Here is a 23232-nt window from a genome sequence, read left to right on the forward strand (position 1 = left end):
ATAGGATTAATCACATTGTCCCATTGAAGATAAATACATATCCCCACTAAAAATTCTGTATTTTTATAGTGATACTGTCAGTCAGGCTTATTAAGTGACCCACAGCATGTTATAAGGTAAAATTCTACAGTGTTAGAGGAGTTATGATGGTGACATGGATACAGTGGAAACCAAAAGGACATATTAACTTTTATTTTGTTTGGTAGATATCAAGTGAAGACTGAAAGAGGATTATGAGGTAGTCATGTAGAGAATAAAAATGCAAAATTAATAGAGTTGTGCATTTAACGCTAAGTAAAAGGAAAAAAAGCAACCTGGACAAGCTCATCTTTTGCACAAAAAAGACTTCAAAAGACTTGAAAACAAGTGACTTCCAGTTTATGATGGTTCTGTGTGATAGCATTCACCTTGTACTTACCAATGCCATCAGGTAAGACCTGAAGTAAATTCTGAGAAACAAGCAAGTCTGTTAAAGAAGTCAGACCACTAATTTCTTCAGGAAGGCATTCCAATTTATTTTCAGAAACATCCAGACAAAGCAGGTTTTTCAGGTTTCCTACTTCCTGCAATACAAGGCAAAAAATTTAAGTCATGCTCAAACACGTAAGAAAGCAATTTGAAAAATGTACCATCGCAATGAAATTCCACAAAGTAAAACAATTATCTGTATGACCTCTAAATTGGCCATTCTCTACATGACCTCTAGATGCAGAAAAAAAGGTAAATAATTACATATGCTAAACCAACCAAGTGATTTAGTCACAGTTTCTTATTCTAGCTATTAAGAATAGCTTCAGTAGTCAGACAAGGGATGCTGAGCACACCCAGACTAACACCAGCCAAACCTGGAGTTTTCCTCAACTAGACTGCAAAGTTGTTTTTTCAGAAGGGCAGATTATCAACCTGCACATAATTAAATCTACCCCTCCCAATTAACCCTAGGCAAATTAGGATTAGTCTCTCCCGGCTGCTACAGCAACGTGCCACGACATCTAGGGATTTTATATCTTCACATCTCCCAACTACAACAAATGTAGGAATAGGAATTGGGAGTGTTGCTCTAGCAAGCATATTTAACTGCCAAGTTATACTGCCATCATCTACAATTATTAATGACTACTTAAGTTTTTTACTATGGTAATCCAACAATTAGAGAAATGCCTTTGCCCCTATTAGCTATCAGAGCACCCTCCCATTTCCCACGTACACAGACACCTCTATACATGCTTGAGAATAGTTCTTACTTTAGTCATCCACATTTCAGAGAACAGAACAGCTGGGGCAGAACTGCCCTCTACTTTTACATATATGAAATTTTCATACACTAACAGCCTTGATCCTAACTCATAGGATCAGTCCTTCTACTTTTGAAACATCTGCCTCTCAAGAGGATCTTTCTTTAAACACATACACATACCCTTTATTCTACAAGTTCATCTTTTGGCCATTAGACAAAAGGCACAATAATGGCCAATTTCACTAAAAATGGCAGCTAAAGTCACAATTGACCTTTTATAAATTATTTCTTCTTAAAAAAGTATTAGGCCAAGCCAACAAAAACAAAGTCAACTAAACCCACTAAACTGTAACTGATTTCCCAGATACACAGTTGACAATTAGATTAATACAGGAAATAACAGCAAACTGCAGGAGGAAATGAAGAAAAAACAGGTTTTGACATATCTGTAAAGCAAAAAAGGGAAAAGACCCATCCCACATGTTATCACAGCTCCTAAGAAAGGGAAATATGGAATGCTCTAAGCTTTAAATGTTAAGGCCCTCATCCCGTGACTGATATCAGATGGGGGATTTGCCTGAATAAATCAAAATTTCTATTTATGGCAACAGTTCTGTTATTGTACTTCTCGCTAACACTGTGCTTCAATGGATGAGGATGACTGCAAAAAGCAGAGTCATACTCAAAACTATTAAAACTGCAATTTAGATAGATACACAAGTGAGGGTTAGCTCAGATGACTAGTGGCTCCCTGATCATGGGGCAAGAACGGTAAACAGTGGGTGTGCCATCCTAAAAATTGAACAATGCGGCTATTAGGAAACAATTCCTCTGTCAAAATGCTTAAAAGAAAATTTCTGACAACATATAGTATCATGGCCAATTTCTTATTAATTTATTAAGAGAAAATCCCTACACATCCAAAACCAAACCCAGGCAGAGTGAACTGAGAAATCTATTTCATTTTAAAGCACTTCCCGTTAGGTATGAATTAAAAGGTTTTCTTTTAAAAGCATCTTCAAAACAGTATCAGTAGAGCTCATCTTTACCTGAGGTATTTCGGCTAATTGGTTTCCATCCAACCAGAGGTCTTTAAGATTGAAAAGTGCACCAATTGTTTCTGGCTATAACATAAAACATCATAACGTTAAGTAGCATAGCAGCTTTAAGTAAAAAAACAAATGGCCACCCCACAATTACAATACAAGTAAACCAATTTTTATGCAAGTACTATTTAGAGGTACCTTGATTAAATGCAGCAAGGGTGACTGTAAGCTTTTGGGAACTCCATCATACAAGATAATTGCTATAGCTTAACAAATTACTATTCTTTACTTGGCATTAACTAACAAATTGCATGCACACTCTTGATCAACTGCAAATCCAACATTTAACTGAGTCAGACTTCATGGGAGATGAGAGATATCTTTTTGGGAGATCAATCTACGACAATGTAGGACCCTGCAACCCTCAACAGTTTGCCTCAGCCCTTTTACAAAGCATTCCTTCTCTCACCCTAAAATAAGTGAACTTTCATCCATGCTCAGCTCATCCAGCCCCCAACAGAAGCCCACGTGTTCATTGTAACGGCAAGCGCAGACAAGGGTTTGTGCCCTTCCACTCCTTTCTACTTCCATAAAAAAAGCTGTGCAGTGCTCTCATTTTCTAGAGATCAGCTGCAGTTTTTTGAGTAAAGTGGTATTGTACTGAACAAGACTAAGCAGATACAGGAAGCACCAGCTCACTGCCAGAATTCATCTGTACATACAAAAAGACTCTCCCTCCATACATTTTTCTTTCTTCAATTTTGGACATCCTACAACCTATTTAATCTAAATGATGCATAAAAAAAGACCAATGTGCACTTTCAGTGGCATGTTCTCTTACCAAGTGATAAAGTTCATTGTTTCCTAAATCAAGTTCTTCTAGTCGCTGCAGCTGGGCAAGTGATCTGTGAGATAAGTCAAAGCAAAACCACATTAGACTAACCCCACAGAAACCCTATGTATTTGAATGAGCTCATTTTAGTGAAACTTGATTTTCAAATTACAAGGTACTGTAGGCAGACAGCTATTTTACCAGGCATAGACTATTTGCAGCAATACCTTACTGAAAAAATAATTTGGTTTGTCAGTCTAACTGTATTTCCTTGAAACTCAAAACTTAGAATAGGTAACCAAATCTTTTTTTGTTTGTTTTGTTTTGTTTTTTTATTTTAACCATAAGTCCCTTGGGATAGAAAACGCCACATAGTTTAACTACAGTTAGTTAGATTTATTTTGAGGGGAAATTTACAGTTATGCAACTGTATTCCCCATAGTGATCATATGTAACTATGTGACTCAAGACTCAATAAATCCATTATTTATCTTCTCAGCATGATCCATCCATTTCTGAAGTATTTCAAGTTGGATTTGAGACTGTAAACAGAGGGAAGCCCAAAAGGACGTAAAAGAAGTTCTCTGAACATAAATAGACACAGAGAGCCATCCTTCTCCTTCAAAAACAGACTGTTGCTTACCTTCCCCAAAGTCACAGTAGCACGAAAGCCAGCAAGACTTCCAACTACATCACTTGCAGTCAGAATTTTCCAGGAGCAATAAAACTGTCAATAGTTGTGATAGTTTCATTCTGACACTGCATGACAAAACTTAGCTAGCAATTCCTATCTTCTGATCACTGACATTTAAAGTGCCTTGTGGCTCACAGCTATAAACAGCCACAACCAAGGCAGTGGGTAGACTGACAGGAAAAAAGAAACCCAAAGCAACTAGGGAAGAGATTCTGATTAAAATAGGTTAAATCTTTCACAGTATCTATTAGATTATCTAAGCAGGCAAAATAGGAGTCATCAAAGCTCCTGTAAGAAGGAATCAGTCAGTGAAGGAAAGAAGCTCCTGCATTAGAGAAAGAAGAGGCTTCTTCTAGGCAGAGGAAAAGGATCCCCAAAATATAAGATACAAAATTCATCTTACAAAAGATCAGGAATTCCTCTGCCACAGACAGCACAGAGACATCTACATAACTTTTTTCCCCAAAAATCACAGTGGGTGGAGTCAAACTTTCAACATCAGTAGGCCTAGTTTGCTACTGAGGCTTTAGAAGCCTTGGTAGAAGCCTCCAGGTTTTAGAAGCTTTTGGTTACTCAGCCCCAAACACGAACACTTATTTAAATGCTATGAAGGTCTAGAGTGGAAATCTCCAAGATCTTGTTACCCTACTCTCATGGTTATGAAATTTCAGCATGAGAACAAACCCAAAGCACCACTCCTACTGCAGATGCACTCGTTCAATGAGTGCAAGAAATGTTTGGTGCTGCTGTGTTCTACACTGAACGTTTTTTATAGAGCAAAGCCAATCCACGCAAACCGCAAGCTCCAGTTAATAAGTACAACTAGGAATAATGGATGTAACTAGGTGTTGCTAAAAGAAGGTTTTATCTCATACATGTCGTTAATTGGCACTGAGTATTTTTTCTAGCTCATTCAGTTTCACATGTTCACAGATTTTAAGAATAAGAACATTTTGTTGATATAATCAAACACATGAAATGTCACTCACTCAGGTAAATACGTCAGCAAGTTTTCTCTCAGTTCCAGTGAAGCCAGGTTATAAAGACTTAAAAAAAAAAAAACAAAACAAACATATTTTAATACAATCTTATTTTTCAGAAGTGTGCATTTAGGCAGTTTAAAACAAAACTCCTGTAAAGTTATTTTTTATTGTTTTTATTCATGTGAAAGGCAGAATACAAAGACTAAGTTCTTGCTTGTTTCTCTGTGATACTGCAACAGATTAAAGCTAGAAGGTAAACAGACAAAACACAAATTTCCATTTGTTAAGAGGTTTGTAGCTGCAATTTACCGAACAGACCATACTCATATGAATCACATTTACTTACTTGCTTTCAGAATCTGTCATGGGCTACCAAAGTTACAGAGCACCAGGTAAACCCATCACTGTTCTAATGACGGCGTGCTCATTACTGTAAGTGACATTATGCTTCTAAGCTGCTCACTTACTCCATATCCCAGGCTTTTACTAACATCACCATAGCAACATTCAGATTTCTCAGGGGTTTATTTATGACTAAATGGAACACAAGGAGTCAGACATTATCCCAACACTATAATCTGCTCTAATCCTCCACCATCCCAGGGAAAAACAAAAATCAGATATGGTGATTGCAAATAAGGAGTTTTCTGCAACAGAATATATTCTGTCCTGGTGTGCAGGGAAGGGGGACAGGGGCTAGGCCTTAAACAAAATCTAGATTAGAAACAAGGATTTCACTAAATCTGAAACACTTTAAATCTAAACATGTACAACTTGGGAAAAAAAAAGAAGTCCCTGCAGAAAAGGAACTGAACTGATATAGTGACTTATTAAAAAGAAATTATTGACTCTGGATGGTGTCTGAAAAATAAATTCTTATTTCAAACACCTATTTTGTACTGCATTCAGAAAACAGTGAATGAAATCTCACAGGAGTTTTGATTACAGTCTCAGCAGCCCTCTCCAGCTTTTCAAATAAGCACATTTTACCCAGTGGGTTCTGTATTCCTTCAGAAGAAGTACTGTTTAAATATGCCATATAGGTGAAGATACTTTAGTGGAAGCCTATTACAAATTCAATTAAAAGTTAAGTGAGAATAACTCAGCTACTGCCATTCAAAATCAGTGAGAGAAAGAAGGTAATAAGGCAGCCATCAGTCTAACAACACAAGAGAAAACGCACATGTAAAAACTTTAACACTATAAAACACAAGCCAAGATGGGACATGGTATTTGACATCCTCACAGAAACCAAACAAGTGAAAGGAAAGAAGGAAAGGTGATGGAGAACCATTTCCCTCCAAGAGGAATGTGGGTCTGATCTTTTTCACACTGACACCCACAGACTGCCATCATATTTTTGTTTACAGGTGTTCTAGAAACCTAGTCCAATCTTCCTTTAAATTTTCGCACTTTCTCTTCGAACTCAAATTAGGTGACTCATTTTTATCAAGAGAATACAAAAAGGATGTGCACACCGCCAAGCTGCTTTGTAATCTTGTATTTACACATCACCCAGCATCTACTTATCTCCCTCCTCATCACACTCAAGTGTTGATGAGTAAAATGGTGCAATCTTTTAATTTCTTTTGTTATCTCAAACACCACTTTGGCAGTGGCTAAACAGAAACCTTTGTCAGCAGAATCACATTCAACAGCAAGAACTCAGGAACCACCATCTTAACCAGCCTTATTGTATCATTAAACTGGGCCAGGCCAGTGAATCAGCTCAGGAAATTGATCCTGTTTAAAAATATCCCAGCAAGGAGAGTAACACAGATCCCTAATCCAACACAGAATAAATCCCCTAAACACCTGGGTCGGTACGAGTGCCAAGACGGTGCAAGGAAGGCAGCTGTAGTGCAGCGCTGTGGGGACTCCCTGGGTAGCTCTGTCCTTGCAAGTACCCACCCACAGCCATCTCTGCACCCAACCACATTCCATGCATTTCAGAGACTGACTGTGGCCCACCACAGTACCAGGTGAGATCCTCTTCTTACAGGAGTGAAATACCTATTGGGTTATGTTTTCATCTCTAATGACACAGCTTTCTGAAGGAGAAATGCTTTATGTATTCTACAGGTATTCTCACCCATAGCACGCTCACAACTCTAACTCTACACTCGAACAAAAAGAGGCACTGTCCCACACTCCGTACTCTATCCTTTCTACTTCTTCCAAGGTCTTAAGTCCAACCCAGTGAAAGTCAACCCCAATAAGAAAAATGAAGCTTCCCACCAAGTAAAATACAGACTAAGTCTATTAAGTTTAAACCAGTAAAGCTGCACCATTAGACTAAAATGTTATGTTTAAGGTGAATCCATCAGAAAATTAAAGAAAATTTGTGATTCATTATTCTTAAATTTTGACCAGTTAGAGAAACAGCTCCTAGCAAACCTAGGTACTGCAACTTAAAATGTGAAAATGTGAAAGCTATCATATAAAATAGCACTGTATAAAAGACACACCGATGTACTGAAGTACCAATCTCCAATACATTAAAAATCAGAGGGATATCTTGTCCTTAAAATTTACCAGCAGTATGTTCACATAACACACTGTATGTTCACTAACATTTTGCTGGTTTTACGGTATGTAAAGAAACCAATTTTAAGTAATTTGCAAGAAAAACCCTACATTACTTGCTATTTTTCAAATATTTTTATGATCTAGTAACACTTTCTCCAGAAAGTATAATCCTTCCTCTTCTCAGCTACAAATAGCAATTTTTCACAATATACTAAATGAAATAATTTCTTTTTTTTTTCCTATGCACCTTATTTTACCAGGGCACTATCAACCCAATATTTCTGAAGTCCCTGAAAGGAACTAAAGCAAGCCACACGTTAACGATTTTAGAGTCTTTCCCTAATTCTCATCTTCATATAGAAAAGAAAAACCACTCATGGGAAGTTACCTGTTTCAATCCATAAAACACAAAGACAACAGCAATCTAGTCTATTCAGGCTAAAGACAATGCCATAGGCAGCTGTTCCCCAACTGCATTTAAAAACAAATGCACCATAGAGCATTGCAGTCTGCTCTCCAACAAACAGTCCTTGCTCCCAAAAAAAACCCTAAACACCAAGAGAAAATGCACAAGAAAATGTAATTTTATTCTAAAGGAGAAAGAAAAAAACACACAAGAAAAACTAAAACCCACTATCATTTGAAACTATTTCACCAAAGTTTGTAAAAAGCATTAATATTGTAATAATTCTCACTACAAAAGCTACCACACACAGGCTGAACACTAAGCATGTGTGTGAAATTACTGAGCACAAGCAAACAGCCAAACCAGGCAGAAGATGCAGTTAACTGAAATAATTATAAGTTTTTCATCTAAGCATTCCAGATGATTTCTGGTGTAAGGGTGGAACCAAGTAGAATTTAAAGGCACAACATAACTAAAAATGTCAGTTTCAATATAAACCAGATATACGTATTCAGTGCTGTACCTATAGTCACTGTAGATATTCATCACAAGTTAAAAGAAGGAAAGGATTGTGAAGTCAATTAATTGACAACAAAACTAATAGCAACAAAGTAGACACAAATGCTGGAATTGTCTTTCCTGAGCATTCCTATTTGAGAGAGAAACTCATAATCCAATGGTCTACAGATAGGGAATACCACAAATACTCCATGTCCGCAGTAGTCTCCTCCAAAACAAAGGTTACACTAGAATCATCCACAAAGATCAGAAACAAAACCTGTTGTTCTTTTTCTCCCAAAGGAAGTCAGTTTTTCTTTGGATTAATTACAATGATATTAGCAGCAGCAACATGCTCTAAAAAACAACCTTTTCACAGGCAGATTACTCTCTAAACAACAGCAATTCACTACAACAGATAAAACAACATCACTGCAGTAAGAAAAAAAAATAAGAAAGAGAGACCGACAGAGACAGAGAGACACATTCCCTAGCTACTTTGAATGAAATTACATTTTCAGTGTATGGTATATGTTAAATGCACTTTGTCTTGTAAAGTTATAAAGTACAAAACTTAGATGATTTCATCCTAGCACTTCAACTTTATGAGGGACAGTTGCAGCACACCACTGTTCATGGGGACAGAAAATCAGCCTAAGAAGTGACAATACACAGCACTATATACCCCATTTCTATCCCAGTCCCTGCAAAAAGACTGGGAGCATCTAATCCCTTGGCATACACCAGTAAAGGCTTCTGAGAAAAGCATTGGGAAGCATGGTAGGACATATGCTATTTCCTTGGGGGAGGGCAGAGGGAAAGGAATTTAAAATTACAAAGGTGGAAGAAGAAAGGTGGGAAAACCTAGGAGAAAACAAAGATAGATGACAAAATGAACTAATATAAAAGCTAAGGTGCTCAGTCAATTAAAAAATGGACAACAGCCTTCTCTTATTTGAGTAATAAAAGCTACACTTTTTGACCTTATGTCAAGAGCAGCACACAGCTAAACTTGCAAGATAATGCTTTGGGAAACAAGGTAGCAAAGTTGGAAAAGATGAAGATCTAAAGCACCTGCAGAAATCCATCACCCTGCACCCTTTCCAGCAAGTTTCAGCCAGTTAGGTCCTCACATTTATACAGAAAAAGGAAAGCTCCTGCACAATAGCTAGGGTGAGAACACAATATAGATTCTGAACTTGGTCTGGTATTACATCTTTTATGCAGCAGCAGCAATGGCTACAGAACACTGCCCAAGGATGCAGCATACAGAAATGAGATGAAGTCCACATTCTGGCCACTGCACTGAAGAAGGACTTCAGTTCACTGGGACAGCACCTGAAGATTACTGCTAGATAACATCTGCAACTTAGATAAGGCCTGCATCTGCATCTCTGTACAGCACATACATTTTGAAACATTCATAGTGACACTAAACTGGGAAGGGAGTTTAAACTAGGCAACTTACTGTAATTTTTTGTGCAGAAAAAGAACATGCTGGTTTTTCTATCTATTTAGGGGTCTTCCAAGAGATGAGAAGGTAACTGTGGTACTCTGACGACAGCATAAAAAATGCATGAAACTAGCCATATTTAAATATATGACAGCCCATCCCCACTAGCCAAATAAAACTACCAGTAACATGTATGACCCTGTTGCAGGATACACCAGCTGGATGACTGGTCACTCATCTGACAGGATCCTATTAAGCTACTCCCATCCCTTCACAAAGCCTATCACAGGCTTCTAGCAGCAGATCAACAACTCATTGAGAACCTGATGTTTAGCAGCCTTTTTCCCCCCAAGAAAATGACAGGGTTAATCAGTCACTAGCCAGCTCTCAAAATACCACTTACTCAGACCACACGTATATGAAGCTACAATAAGTGCCTTTGGGATAGGCTCCTGTTCTAAGTCACTCTGAGAAGAAGCCTCTTTCTCTTCTCCTCTCTTCATTGTATCACCAACTGCACAAAGACCCTGAAAAGACCAATCTCTAAACTCCAGCCCCTAGATCAACCATATCTTGGACTGCATCAAAAAAAGTGTGGCCAGTAGGCTAAGGTAAGTGATTCTACTCTGCTCTGGTGAGATCTCACCTGGAGCACTGCATTCCAGCCCTGGGGGCCCCACCACAGGAAAGGAACAGACCTGCTGGAGTGGGTACAGAGGAGAGCCACAAAAACAGTGAGGATTAGAGCACTTCTCCTATGAAGACAGGATCAGAGTTGGCATTGTTCAGTCTCGAGAAGAAATTTTTTTACAGTGAGGGTGGTGAGACACTGTTACAGGGTACCCTGAGAAGTTGTAGATGCCCCTACCTAAAAGCATTCAAAGGTCATGTTGTACAGGGCTTTGAGCAACCAGATCTAATGAAAGATGTTTCTGCCCATAACAGGAAGGTTGGACTAGATGACCTCTGAAGGTCCCTTACAGCCCATTTTATCAAACTAGATGCTTAAACTTGGATGGTTTCAAGAGTTCCTGTAGCACACACCCCTCTTCAGAGTTAACTACCACTTCAGTTCTTCCCTGAATTTGCTGTATTTCACCCACACCAACTCTACCTGCCAGCAACATATCTTCTCTCAGTGTCTGAACAACCAGATCCATGTGGGGTTTTGGTATAATGATATTTTCAATGCAACAAAAGCAACATTAGCCATATAGGGAAGCCATATATGCTTTCTGAATATGCCATATATGCTTTGTGAATTTCCTAAGGTTGTCTTAACACATAGCCATGTAGTTCATAGTCTATATGCTCCAGGTATGCATTTTGCCCTTCTTTTTACAAGGTTAAACACTACATGCTTATTTGTTTCCAGTTACAGCATAATGCTGACATACTATTAGACAAAGTTACCATGAAAGAACCTTTGCAATTCATATCTATTATATGATAACCTACAAATAGTACAATAGACCTGCCTTGGTTACGCTTTGGTTGCAGAAACCTGTTTTACAGTTTGAATGATAAAGAAGAGCACTGATGAATCTTTGTAAAATTAATCTGGTAGAACTGAAAGACAGAGGCCTTCTGTCCACCCCATGCAATACGGGAAAGTAATTTTTGCAAATTCTTAGGTAGCGAATTCCAAAAATTCTTATGTGAGCCAGAAATTACAGGAAGTCTGAATTTCCAAAATGAGGGCACTAACAAACTATCTTTACACACATGAAGTCCTATAGTTCTACCTCAGAATATAAGGGAAGATGAAAAAAGAACTAGAAAGCAAGGTAACTAGATTTGGTTTTGATGAAACTGTTATTATGTCTCATTAGTATTGTTAAAGACCATTTATCCAGAAATCATCTTCAAGAGCTTCCCCCCTCCTCTTTTTTAGAGACAGAGTAACTTGTATCTAAATTAAACACTCTTCTTCCCTCTCAAATTTAAGTGTATAACATTCAGGGGAAAGGCACAAAGGCTTTCTTTAGCAGGTCATTTCTAGAGCTTGACAAGCAGAGCAGCATTCTAGTAAGAACAATTCTCATAACAAAATCTGAAATTAAGGATTATGGTCTTAACACCTGCCATTTTCTACAGAGTTGGGAGAAGTGGACACAAATTACAGGAGGGGAATATTCCTTCCTTGGGAGACTAATTTTAAGGAGGCACCAAAAATGTAACGCTAATAATTTCTTCATCCTAGACTTAAACAGCAAAGGCATTGAAAGCCAGAAAAAGAGCATTGCACAGTTAGTTATTTGAACTGAATTGTTAACACCATTAATTGGTTTGTAAAAATCTACATATCTTCCATAAGCAAAAACAGGATAAAAAACCATTATCTTTCAGCCACTCTCTCGAGGAAAGCCTAAGCAGATGGCCAGTACTACAAGTAACATCCAAATTTTAAAATCAGAGTAAAGTTCTACGGTTTATGGTCAAGGAATTTCCCAAATATGTTACAGAGGCAGTCTAAGTTGCTAGTTAAGACTAGCTTTCTATATAAGCTTGGCTTTCAAGTTCTACTCTCTCTGCCTCACACATAGCAACAAGCATGGACCAAAAGAAGGGACAGGAACACTTCAAAAGGCATAATCAAGAAGAACAGAGAGATTTATAATCACAGCTCAGCCTGTTCACTTCTGAATGCTTTAACCAAACATTCTCCAATTTGCTTATCAAGATTACTGAAACAGACTGCAAAGTTAAGCCAGTTCACTATTACAATATGATTCCAATTTCAAAATGTCTTCCATTCCACTCGTGCAATGTCAATCTTCAGCAACTTCAATAAAAATGGAATTATTTAATTTTAAAAAAAAATATTGCTAAATATGTCTTAATTTTTTTTTCTTGTGTAACACACAGGATGCAAGAACTCTTACTTAAAGGTCAGAGATGGCACTGCATTCACTATAGGGCTAAATTATAAAGGGTTCCTGAAGTAAACTTCTGAGCTCCTTAACATTCAGTTTTGCTGGTTACCAAACAGTTGTGATTATCACTGAATGCTCTACCAACTCAAACTCTGTAAATATTACTTGCCGTGCTAAATTCAGATAAGCCAGAATAAGAGTTTTTAATACTATTTTTAATACTATTTATATGAGCCTGGCCAAACCACCTACATCCAGTCCTCCTTCTATGTATTTGCAAGATAAGCCTCCCCCTCACTTCTGCTGAATCATTTAAGACCGTATGTTAATCAGATATTACTATGCTAAACCTGAAAACAGAATTACATTGTCTTATTCCACACAATTTTAAGAACATTTCCATTTGTGTGATGCTACCAGATGTGTAATCTACACTTGAGACATCCAAGCATACACTAAGAAAAACACAGTCCAAGACCGGCCCAGAAATCCGTTATCAGGATTAGCATGCCATTCTGATCTGCTTCTGGATCATCTGCACTGAGTATGTCACCCTGCCCTTTGAAGACCTTTTACTCTGTCCAGCTATTCCTATTCCGATCAACATTAGACGTTCTAGTTCAGAGACTGCTGAAAAATTCAAAACCTCTAGAATTAAACATATATATTTATGTAAAACCACCACGTTCAGTAACTAAAATGAAATCTCTGGATATCTGTGGTTCCATGACTGTTGAAAAGCAAGCCTGTAACAAATCTTTCTGCGAAACAATGCTCCTAACTGCAGCAACATTTGTTCTATTCTTTTCATTATTTCCACTTTCACAATGAAATGCCTGTTCCAGCATTCTACCTGCTAGCTGCAAACGTTAAGAGGAAAAGTTCTCTGCTTACCTGGTAATTCCCTTTCAGTAGTAAGGTCCACAGATCCATTCAGCCTGCTTGCAGCTTGGGGGTAAACCAGACTCATCAGTCATAGGCATCAGAATATCCTTCCCATCTAAAGAAATTCACCCCTCCCCACATCAAAAGTTTCTAAAGCCAAAATAAAGCTATCCTACTTTCTTGCATCACAGACTGTGCAGTCCTCTTGAAAAAAAAAAAAAAAACAAAAAAGAGGGGGGAGGGGAGGCTGTGAATGATGGGGATACTACAAATCATTCTATTTCTATGATCTTTTGTTGAATTCTCAGGATTTCGAGATCATGTTCAAGTAGGAGACCATCTCTACATTTTTAAGGCAAGAATAAAGACTGAGTATGGCAGAGAAAAGCTTTTTTTTATTTGCCATGTAGGGAACTTTCAAAACACTCTACCTGCCAGTCATGAATAATCTCGTAATTTAAAGCTTAGCACCCAAAAAAAAAAAAAAGTAATCTGGCAATCTTTATGTTTTCCATGCACAGACAAGACTGCTGAAAAAATTGTGAAAGCTAAAAACTGGGTGTCAGTTAGATGTCTGGTGTGCTGATGGGCAGCAGTTCTTAAATTGTAATTTAAAGCACAGTAGTGAAGCTCTGCCCTTTGCTTCAGATGTTTAAGAAACTTGTTGATTTTGCTGTCCCCACAGAATTTGATACATAACTGTCTTTTTCAAATATGCACTTCATGTTGAAAGGACTGGTTTTTCAGCTAAGGACAATTCCTTGTGAAGTACCCTTCTGAAAGTCCAATGCTAGATTAAACATCAGAGACACACATAAAAGGCTTTCCAAAGAATCTCTGGATCTCATTCAAGCCTAAGAACCACAAATAAATAAACATACAAAGCTGACACAATCTCTCTTCTCTTTCTAGACATTAAGCCATGAGAGCACTATATGGCTCTCTAAAATCACAAACCTTTGCTTGTAGAAAAGCCAACATCACAGTGAGCTGAAGCCAACACTAGAGAATGAACACATATGGACAAAGAAGGTGCTAGGGATAGACAGACATTAGATTATTTACGCTACTACTGTAAGGCATGCCCTAGGAAGCCTTACAGACAAACATCCCGATTTACTCAAATACCCTTACATACAAATATTCTGGTTTTTGAATTTCAGAAAGAGTCAAGCCTTGTGTTTTGGGTGCTACACAAATAAGTAAGCATTGAAGACAAATCCTAGAAGTAAGTGGAAATTCCTAAACGTTACCCATGCTAGGAGGAACAGGTTATGCCTGCTTGTTGGGCAGCTCTACAGACACACACAGTCCTGCAGAATAGGCAAGGAAATTACACTTGCTCCCATTAGACTGAGAAATGCTGTAAAAGACACTCCTACTCACTCCTAGCTTAAATGGCGTAACTTGTTTCTCCAAATAGTTCAACTACCCAACAGGACAAGTCCTGCTCCAAGCTGCACCCACCTTATTATTAGCTTAAGTATCTCACATGTATTAACACACTGTTTTACTCCAGAGAGCAACCAAACCACAAGTTAGGAGAACACAAATCACAGAGAAACACAAAAAGGAGCAGTGGTAACATTAGGATATCTAGTCTGTTATCCAGTCCTAAAGCAGTGTATCACACATATTTCTAGCAAGCCCTGAAACAACACATGAGCTTAAAAGAGGAAGGCTACATCCAGCAGGGAAAATCTGTCAGCACATATATACCAGCACTGGATAAGCTGATTGAAGTGGTCATACAGACTAAGAAAAGCTGACATACTCTGAGCATGGCTATGAATAAGCAAGAGGAAAGGTAAAATGTTCAAGGAAGGCCTTGCCTATGTTCTTCAAACATCCAGTTGTGACTCTTAAAAATACTCCTTTTAGCAACAGAGAGGAAAAGAAAAAAGGTCTGTGCAGAAGAATTCTTCACGGCAGAGTAAAAATATTAATATAACTCTACATATCAGAGGTTTGAACAAGTTCAGCCACTGGCCTGGGACAGTGATGCTGAACACTGGCACTCATCTTACGCACCCTATACATCAGATCATGGGAAAAACAGACTGAATATCTGAATTCACAAGGAAGACACACTTCCACTAATGGCTCACCGCAAGGCAATTCAAGTCTATTATCTGCCATCAGAAAGAACTTTCTTACTAACCTTTAAAGTACTGCTGTTTGTAAAGTATTTGCCAATGCTTTTGCTGCTTTCTCCATTTGAAATAGTAAGGCAAATTTGCATTGCCACAAAGTTTTAATTAGGTAGCTAAAAAAAAGACCCTAAGTATATACAGATCACTGTACTAAAGGAAGATGAATGAGAGATTTCACTGGCTACATTAGGCAGCTTTCTAGAAAGAACTAATAAGACTGTAAGAATTTAGGATGCATTTCCCCAAGTTTCCATATACTTTAGTCGTTAGAAGATCTGCAAAAAGCACATGGACTTCAAATTTTTCCCCAAACAAGCCCAACTATAGTAGAATAAAGCACCGGTATGTATTTATTTGCTCACTATTTGACAGATCTCAAAAAGAGCGCACACAGGTCCAGCCTATTCCATCAAATAACACCACACATTAATATCCAAAGGACACTGAAACTCCAGTAAGGCATTTGCAAACATATCCAAACACTTTCAAGAGCTTTACTTAGTCTGTTCACCTAGAAAAACACAATTAGCATTACTTTCTAATTCCCAGCATTTTTTGGGTCCCAGCAGATGGAAAGGAACAAAAGAGGGAACAAAGAGTACAAGCAGGCAGCCTTTGGAGAAGCCGCAGAGCATTTCGCTACTTTTACCAAACGCAAGGTGGTTGGCTGCACCATCAAATTCACTTGCAATAAACAATTAAAATTTTGTGAGCTAAAAAAGGAAAGTTGCACTTGTTGGTAACCAGACTATAAAAAAAAAAAAATCCTAAACCTAAATATCTAATGCTAAAAATTCAGTAAAATTCCCTCTCAGAAGAGATCAGTAATGACTTCAGGTTGTAGTTCTAGTTCACTACAAAGAAGACCTCCCAATAATTTCCAGTTGGAACCAGACAGGATCTCTTTCTGTCTGTTGCCAAGACATTCCTCAACAAACTTCAGGAACAGTTACATTTTGGGTGAACACCCCATGAGTTTCCCTCATGCTACATTAACCTTCTTCTGAGTTCAAAAGCATCCATCCTCAGTCCAAGTTTACTGTTGACTTTCCAACTGCCAAATTCCCACCTATTGGGAATACCTGATGAGAAAAAAGCAAGAGTCCCACACATTTGCTTCTGCTTCTTTAAGCATAAACTTGATAATAAAAACTTCTACTAATGAGATTAAAGTGTTTTTGTAAAAATACAATATTCATATTCTAGAGAGCTAATGTGAGAGCACTTCCCAGATCAAAGCAGGCCTGTCAAACTTGAATAAATGTCTGTTTCCCAGAAGAAACCTCCAAGACCACCAGGACGAGCACATGGGTCTTCCTGATGCAAGTGAGGACCACAGATTTTTAGCTTCAGTATCGAGAATCAAATACTGACCTTGAGGGGGGAGGGGTTACACTGCTCTGTTCTGCAACAGCTCACATAGGGCTGAAATCATATCACAGCATTTCCATGAACTGCTTAGACCAGTATGAGGCAAATTTTTACCTTTTTTTCTTGCACAGCTCCACATACTGACATCTCTAGAAACCTCTGGTGACCTCATTTTAACCAAAGTTGTTTCTAGTCATTTGCTCCAGAACAGAGGCTATCACCACTCACACTACTGAATAGCAGGCAGGACAAGCAAGAAGCCACAGCCACTGCAGCCAGTGAGCTCTCCAAGAAGCCAACAACTTCCCTCTAGCTACCGTCTGCAAAGCAGCAGTCCACCTCATCCTTTAGCAATCACTTCAGCTCGTCATGTTTTTTTTATTTATTTTCAGAATCAGGCAGGATCCCAAATTTTTGGCCTTGGTTTTCAGTAACTGCAAAGTCTGAACAGGCCTGTTTTTAGCTGCCAGTGCTGAAAAACCTGCATGAAAAGTTTTGTGAACTTTTACAGAACAGGAAGAGTGTCACAAAAGCCTTGGCCCATGCAATTTTTAGGTAAGACTTTCCCCTAGTCACTGGGTGCACATCAGCTGTACGGGTTAGTGCCTGCAGAAGGTTTCAAAAGACATTTTCTGATTCTGTTGCTGCTGGAATGGTGCCAGCTGACAGCTTTCATCCCCATGAGAAGTGGTTAAAGCAATGCTCGTCTGAACTTGACTACGTTGCAGGAGCTCTTATTATTAAAATCCTTTCAAGAAGATTCCTGTTTAGAAGCCGCTGGAATTGACTGAACCAACAACAAATCAATGCAAAGGATAATAGACCTATGCAGCTATTTGCCAGGGGAGAATACTAAAGATGTCTACTATGCATGTTCAAGGAGAAACTAGACAAGTACATTGAAGAGAGATTCATTATGGGCTATCAATTAGACAAACCAAAAATCTACAGCTCAGGAAATCATCTGAACCAGAAACTGTCAGAGGATGGAAAAAGAAGCCATCAAACACACACTTTACTTTTTAATTCTCACTAGGCATCTACTTACTGCAACTGTAGAAGGAAGCTGGGCTAGATGAGCCTTTAAGATGAACCAGCAGAGTCACTCTCATGTATTCAAGGGAGGTAACATGGAATTATCTCTTCTCCTTCACACTGGAAAAGATACCCTTCTCCCTACTAATGGGACAGAGATTTCTCTTCTGAAAGTGTGGATGTTCATTTCAGACAAAAGGAGACAGATAAACACTGTTCACTTTCCACGTGTCTCCACCTTCGAAGTCTGTCATTGCAACACTGCTCTACTTTCCAGAGTTAACAAACACATCTTAAAAGCTTATAAAATTTCATCTTTAAGAGCTGTTCCTTTCATCTCCACAGCTCCCATTGGAGTTTTTTCAGAACCAGACTGCTCCCATAGTTAGTTACGAACCTTCTAATTTCCATCCTGATCCCTGCCAGCTTTTACCCATCTGTTCTTGTGCCAACAATTGCCTGGTTTTGAGCTAAGCTGCAAGCCATCTGACAATAATGGATCAATGGCCTACTACAATGTAGGAAAGCAAAAGGTCAGATCAACATCATGAAACGCCTAGTTAATTTTGCACCTAAAATTCCAAGTTACTCTAAATCACAGAGAAAATAGTTGAACCATATACATACATGCTGAAAGTTCTGCATTAGCCTGCTAATGTCAAGTGAAAATGCCAAAGAGTTTCTTTAAACAGATCCCCCCGACTCGAAAGAATAGAAAAAAATAAGGATAGACCTGTAAATAATTTTATAGGTGTATTACATACAATTATGCAAGTCATTTAAACAATAAGCATAACAATAACAAGAAAATAAATTAAGAGAGTAATAAAGTGTAAGAAACTTACTTCCCAATGTTTTCAGGTAGTGCTTGCAGAGAGATGTCATTTACTGAAAGACACGTTAGATTCTGCAATTCAGGAAAGCTTTCAGGCAACCTATGGAGATATTAATTCAAATCAAGGACTTCCAGCAGAAGTATTCTCATTCATGTGAAAAAGAGTTTATTTAGCAAATACACATAGAGGAAGGCATTCCCAGACTCCAGTATGACTCTCAGAAAATGCTAAGGATCATAATAAGAAAAAAACCCCATGATTTAGTGACTTTAAAGTTTATTCTGTGTCAATGAATAGGTAATATATCTGTTTCCCAGCCCCTCTCTTCCCTGTCCACAATTTGTAACTTCAAAAAGCTATAGTTATTAACTACAAATATTTTAAGCATTTTGACAAAAATTAAAAAGAAAATAAAACATTAAAAACCCAAAACTTTTTTACTATTATTTTTTTGTATCACCAGATGGTAAAATAATTAAAATTTATTTTTATTCAGGCCTCAGTTACATACATGTTTACAGCATGGCCATTCTATATTCGCTACTAGGCTGCTCTTCAGTTGCTGATTTTTGAAAAAACAGTCTGTTCACTATGAAGACAATGTTCTGCTGGTTCACAACACAACAGCATGTAATCCCTCCCTTCTTACACTATAAAATGCAGTCATATGCAAAACACTCCCGAAGTTACCAAAGACTTTAGGTTCATCATCCAGTCTCGGCAAGGCTGGGCTCCCCCTTCCCTTCACACAGATGGATTCCTGTACTACTCGCTGGCAGCCCAGTGGCACCAAGCAGCTCAGTTGCAGTTGCACAGGAGATAGGATGGGGTAATAGGGACAGTGAGGTAAAGCAGAAGCAGCTCCTGGCCCAGCCACCCAACTTGTGCTTGACCCCTAGAGCACGCCACCTAAGCTCAAGCTGTAGAATTTGGTTTGGTTCCTGCTCTCCCCATCACTCAGCTCAAGGCACATGATATGACCTGCAGGCAACTAGCCAAAGGGAGACACACACCTACAGGCAAATATAACTGTGCTCGATGGGATGGGGAGAAGGGAAAAGGTGAATTAAAAAGGGGGGGGGGGCTTTTCATGTGCTCAACTCTGTACTGCACTGCTGATCATTATCTGGACCTTATTAACAGAACATGCTCAATATCTTCAAAGGTGAGTTTCACTGGAACAATTCACTATCACTTAGACTCTAACAGGTTTAAGAGTAGAGTTAAATGGTTTGATTATCTTTTGCTCAGCCCTGAAGTTGACAGTGAGCTAGACTCAATGATCACAATAAGTCCCTTTCAATTAGAACTATTCTATTCTATCTTTAGCATGCGGTGGACTTCCAGTCTAAACTGTAACAAATGCACCTGCTTTTAATGAATATAAACGTGAAATCATCTGAAAACAGCAGGGAAAATGGTCCATCAGACAGTTTTAATGCTCCAGTTTCATCAATCATTTAAGTTTGACAATGAGGCAACATATACTGTATTAGTGGTAGGACATTGATTGGGAAGATCTCCGACTGGTTTTTAAGCTTAGAGGAAATAAGGACAAGAATTAATGGCTAAAAAACGTTCCAGAATATTACACAGAAAAGGAAATAACTAGTAGGCTTTCCCACTTTGCCTGGGCAAATCAGTGCCAAACTTACATGCTGCTGTTATACAGGTAAAACTGACATTCTGGATCTTATCACAGAAATACCCTGCAACTGTACGTAAACAGCTTCTGATGTCTGTGCTTTCTAACTTAGTAAACTGCTTGGAGTGATGTTTTCCAGGACACACATACACTTTGGAGCCACTTTATCAAGAATTTTTAAAATTCCCTTAAATTGTCAACAAAGAGTTAGGAGATCTATGTCAACACCATTGAAAAACACTTTTGTGAATTCCACAAAGCTGTAGCTGTGCATTACAAGTACTATTTGAGGAAACACATTACTCAGGCCTCAGGCCTTACTGAGCACAAAAAATGAAGAAAAATAACTAGAACACTACTACAGACAGTTTTGATTTCAGTACCACGAGATGCAGCTCTGAGCTTTATACACTGCACACTGATGCCTGGAAAAAAGCTGTTCAGTGACCCTCACCACTTGCATATCTAAACATCAGTTCAGCCTCAGTTTGCTTTGCCAGATTTTTGTGGTATTATTATCCTCACTATATAAATAGGCTAGAGAGCCACAGGGATTAAGATCACAAGTGTCCCTTTAATGCCCAGAGATGTGACTTTCCAGAGAACTTAGGAATCACTATGGGTGATATTCAAAGCACACTTCTGAAGAATCTAAGCTGCACACGTGGAAGAAGTCGTCCTGCAAAACCACTGGAGCAGTTTAAGCTATTACAGACACACTCCTGTTTTTCAGCACTCCAGCAGACCAGCCAGCCAGTTAACCCTGTAAGTATTCCTAGCCATCTCACTGCAAAGTAAAGCAGGTCAGTGAGCACCCACTGTGAACACTCTGGCTTATGTGACTTGCTCAGCATCTCAAAGGAGTTCTGTGTCAATGGTTGGCTTAGGAAATAGTTCTCCAAATAGTACTCAAAAGCTTTAACTAGCAGATCACCTCTTCCTTGCCATCTCCACCCTCACTTCACTAGATAAATTCCAAATTCCTCAGCAAACCGAGCAGAGAAATGTAAACAAAACTCCTCTTCTATACTAGAAGTGCACGTAACCTCCAAACCTCAGCTCATCAGAACACAGACTGGCAGCAGACATAGCAGCCACCGACACACACAGTCATTTCTGCCTCATGTTACTGCATGTCACTGTGTCCCAATTGATGGGAGAGTGATGAAATGCTAGTCCAAGCTTTAATCATTAGTAAAAGCCATTATCTGCAGCGGCTGATCTACAGTCTATTCCAAATCATCAGACACCTGGGTTTGTGCCAATGCATTTGTTCTAACCATTGCTTTATCTCTCCCAAGTATGAGCGCAGTCTTCCTATGCATGTAAAAAAAGGAATGAAAATTACTTTATAGACAATCAGATTTACATTTTTCCTGGTTGACTAACAAATTTCATCCCCTCCCAGGAAAGATGCACATCACTTTTTACATCTGAACTTTTGCTGCGGTCCTTGCCAGAGACAAATAGTGTTGGCAAGATTACACAGAGAGCCTAAATCACAATTTTTAAGGGCTTATTTAAAATTGTAATTGTTATAGCGAGATTGCAATTCTGGTATGTCAAGTACTAAGAAGAAGATGGAAGTTACCTAGTCAGGGGATTCCCACTGAAATCTGCTACCTGTAGTGCTCTGCAGAATGAGATGCTTTCTGGTATTTCAGGAATATCTGCAGAAATAAAAAAAAAAAAAAGGAACAGTCAGCAACTGTACTTTATTTACACTGAAATTATTGCTTCATTACATTGAGTAACCTGCTACTGCAAGGAGTTACCTTGGTATCTTTCAAGGCATTTCAACATGCTTCATGTCCAAGCACATAACTATTGAAGCAGAGCCATTTCGTGTTTTTTCACATCCCATTTTCCCCTCCTGCTCCATGCTCATCTTCCTACTACTCACCTGTCCTTGGACTGATCTTTATCAGGCTCTGCCCATCAAAACCACCAGACAACCTATGTGCTAGGACTGTCCCAAACAACCAATTATAATCTGAACCTCTTGCGATTTGATCAACACATACTCTGTAGTGGAAAAAAGTACGTGTAGAGGGAAAACAAGGGAAAGAAGAAGAGAATATGCAAGTCTTTCCACCTGCAACATATGCTCATGGAGCAGAACCAGCCACTCTCACACTAAAGCCAGATAATCTGAAAATATTTCAAAGTATTCAAACTGATGAGGTGCAAGATAAGTGCTAGTACATTATTTCAGATTGCCAGAAAGTAAACAGAGCTATCTGTACATGAAAACAGATATTTTTTTCAAGTAACTTCAATATAATAGGTTTACCTACTGAAGTCAGGTAAGTCTTAAAAATAAAACTGTCTTCTTGCCCTCTTGCAGTAAACTGTATCTCCACAAATACACTGTGGGTCTTCGGATTAAGTCCTTGTTTACTGCCATTGAGATCTAGCAAGACTGAAACAAATACTTTTGGTTTCCTTGAATTTCAAAATAAATCTTTATGATTCATTTTGAAAATAATTCAAAAAAGAAGAGGCAAATCTTAAAGTTAGATTTCTGTTTCCAAGTTTTTTGCTATTTCCATTTTTATTACAGAGCATTGCGTCTACTCCATCTCCTCTTCTTGCTATCCCCATCACAAATAATAGTTTGGGAAATGCCTTCATAGATTTTCCTCATGCAAGTGGTACCATTGACCTCAGTAACCACGTGTGATCTAAATATGTTGAAAAAAATTTGGAAATTAGGTCTCTTCCTACCTGAGTAACTCAGAATTGACTCCTTA

General features: G+C 38.4%; 1 protein-coding gene across 2 annotated transcripts in view; it reads right to left on the reverse strand.

Annotated features, from left to right (window-relative positions):
- The window catches only part of LRRC1 (leucine rich repeat containing 1), a 67725-nt gene that overhangs the window by 17574 nt on the left and 26919 nt on the right, over window positions 1-23232 (reverse strand). For both annotated transcript variants that reach the window (XM_050316061.1, XM_050316062.1), the window contains exons 3-8: window positions 22071-22149; window positions 18844-18933; window positions 4799-4855; window positions 3125-3188; window positions 2287-2361; window positions 419-563 (exon numbers count right to left, since the gene is read on the reverse strand). In XM_050316061.1, coding sequence (XP_050172018.1) covers window positions 419-563; window positions 2287-2361; window positions 3125-3188; window positions 4799-4855; window positions 18844-18933; window positions 22071-22149 — 510 coding nt within the window. The remainder of the gene's footprint in view (window positions 1-418; window positions 564-2286; window positions 2362-3124; window positions 3189-4798; window positions 4856-18843; window positions 18934-22070; window positions 22150-23232) is intronic.

Source organism: Myiozetetes cayanensis, unplaced genomic scaffold, assembly GCF_022539395.1.
Source record: "Myiozetetes cayanensis isolate MyiCay16 unplaced genomic scaffold, myiCay2020 scf2-11, whole genome shotgun sequence".
NCBI classification, from domain to species: domain Eukaryota; kingdom Metazoa; phylum Chordata; class Aves; order Passeriformes; family Tyrannidae; genus Myiozetetes; species Myiozetetes cayanensis.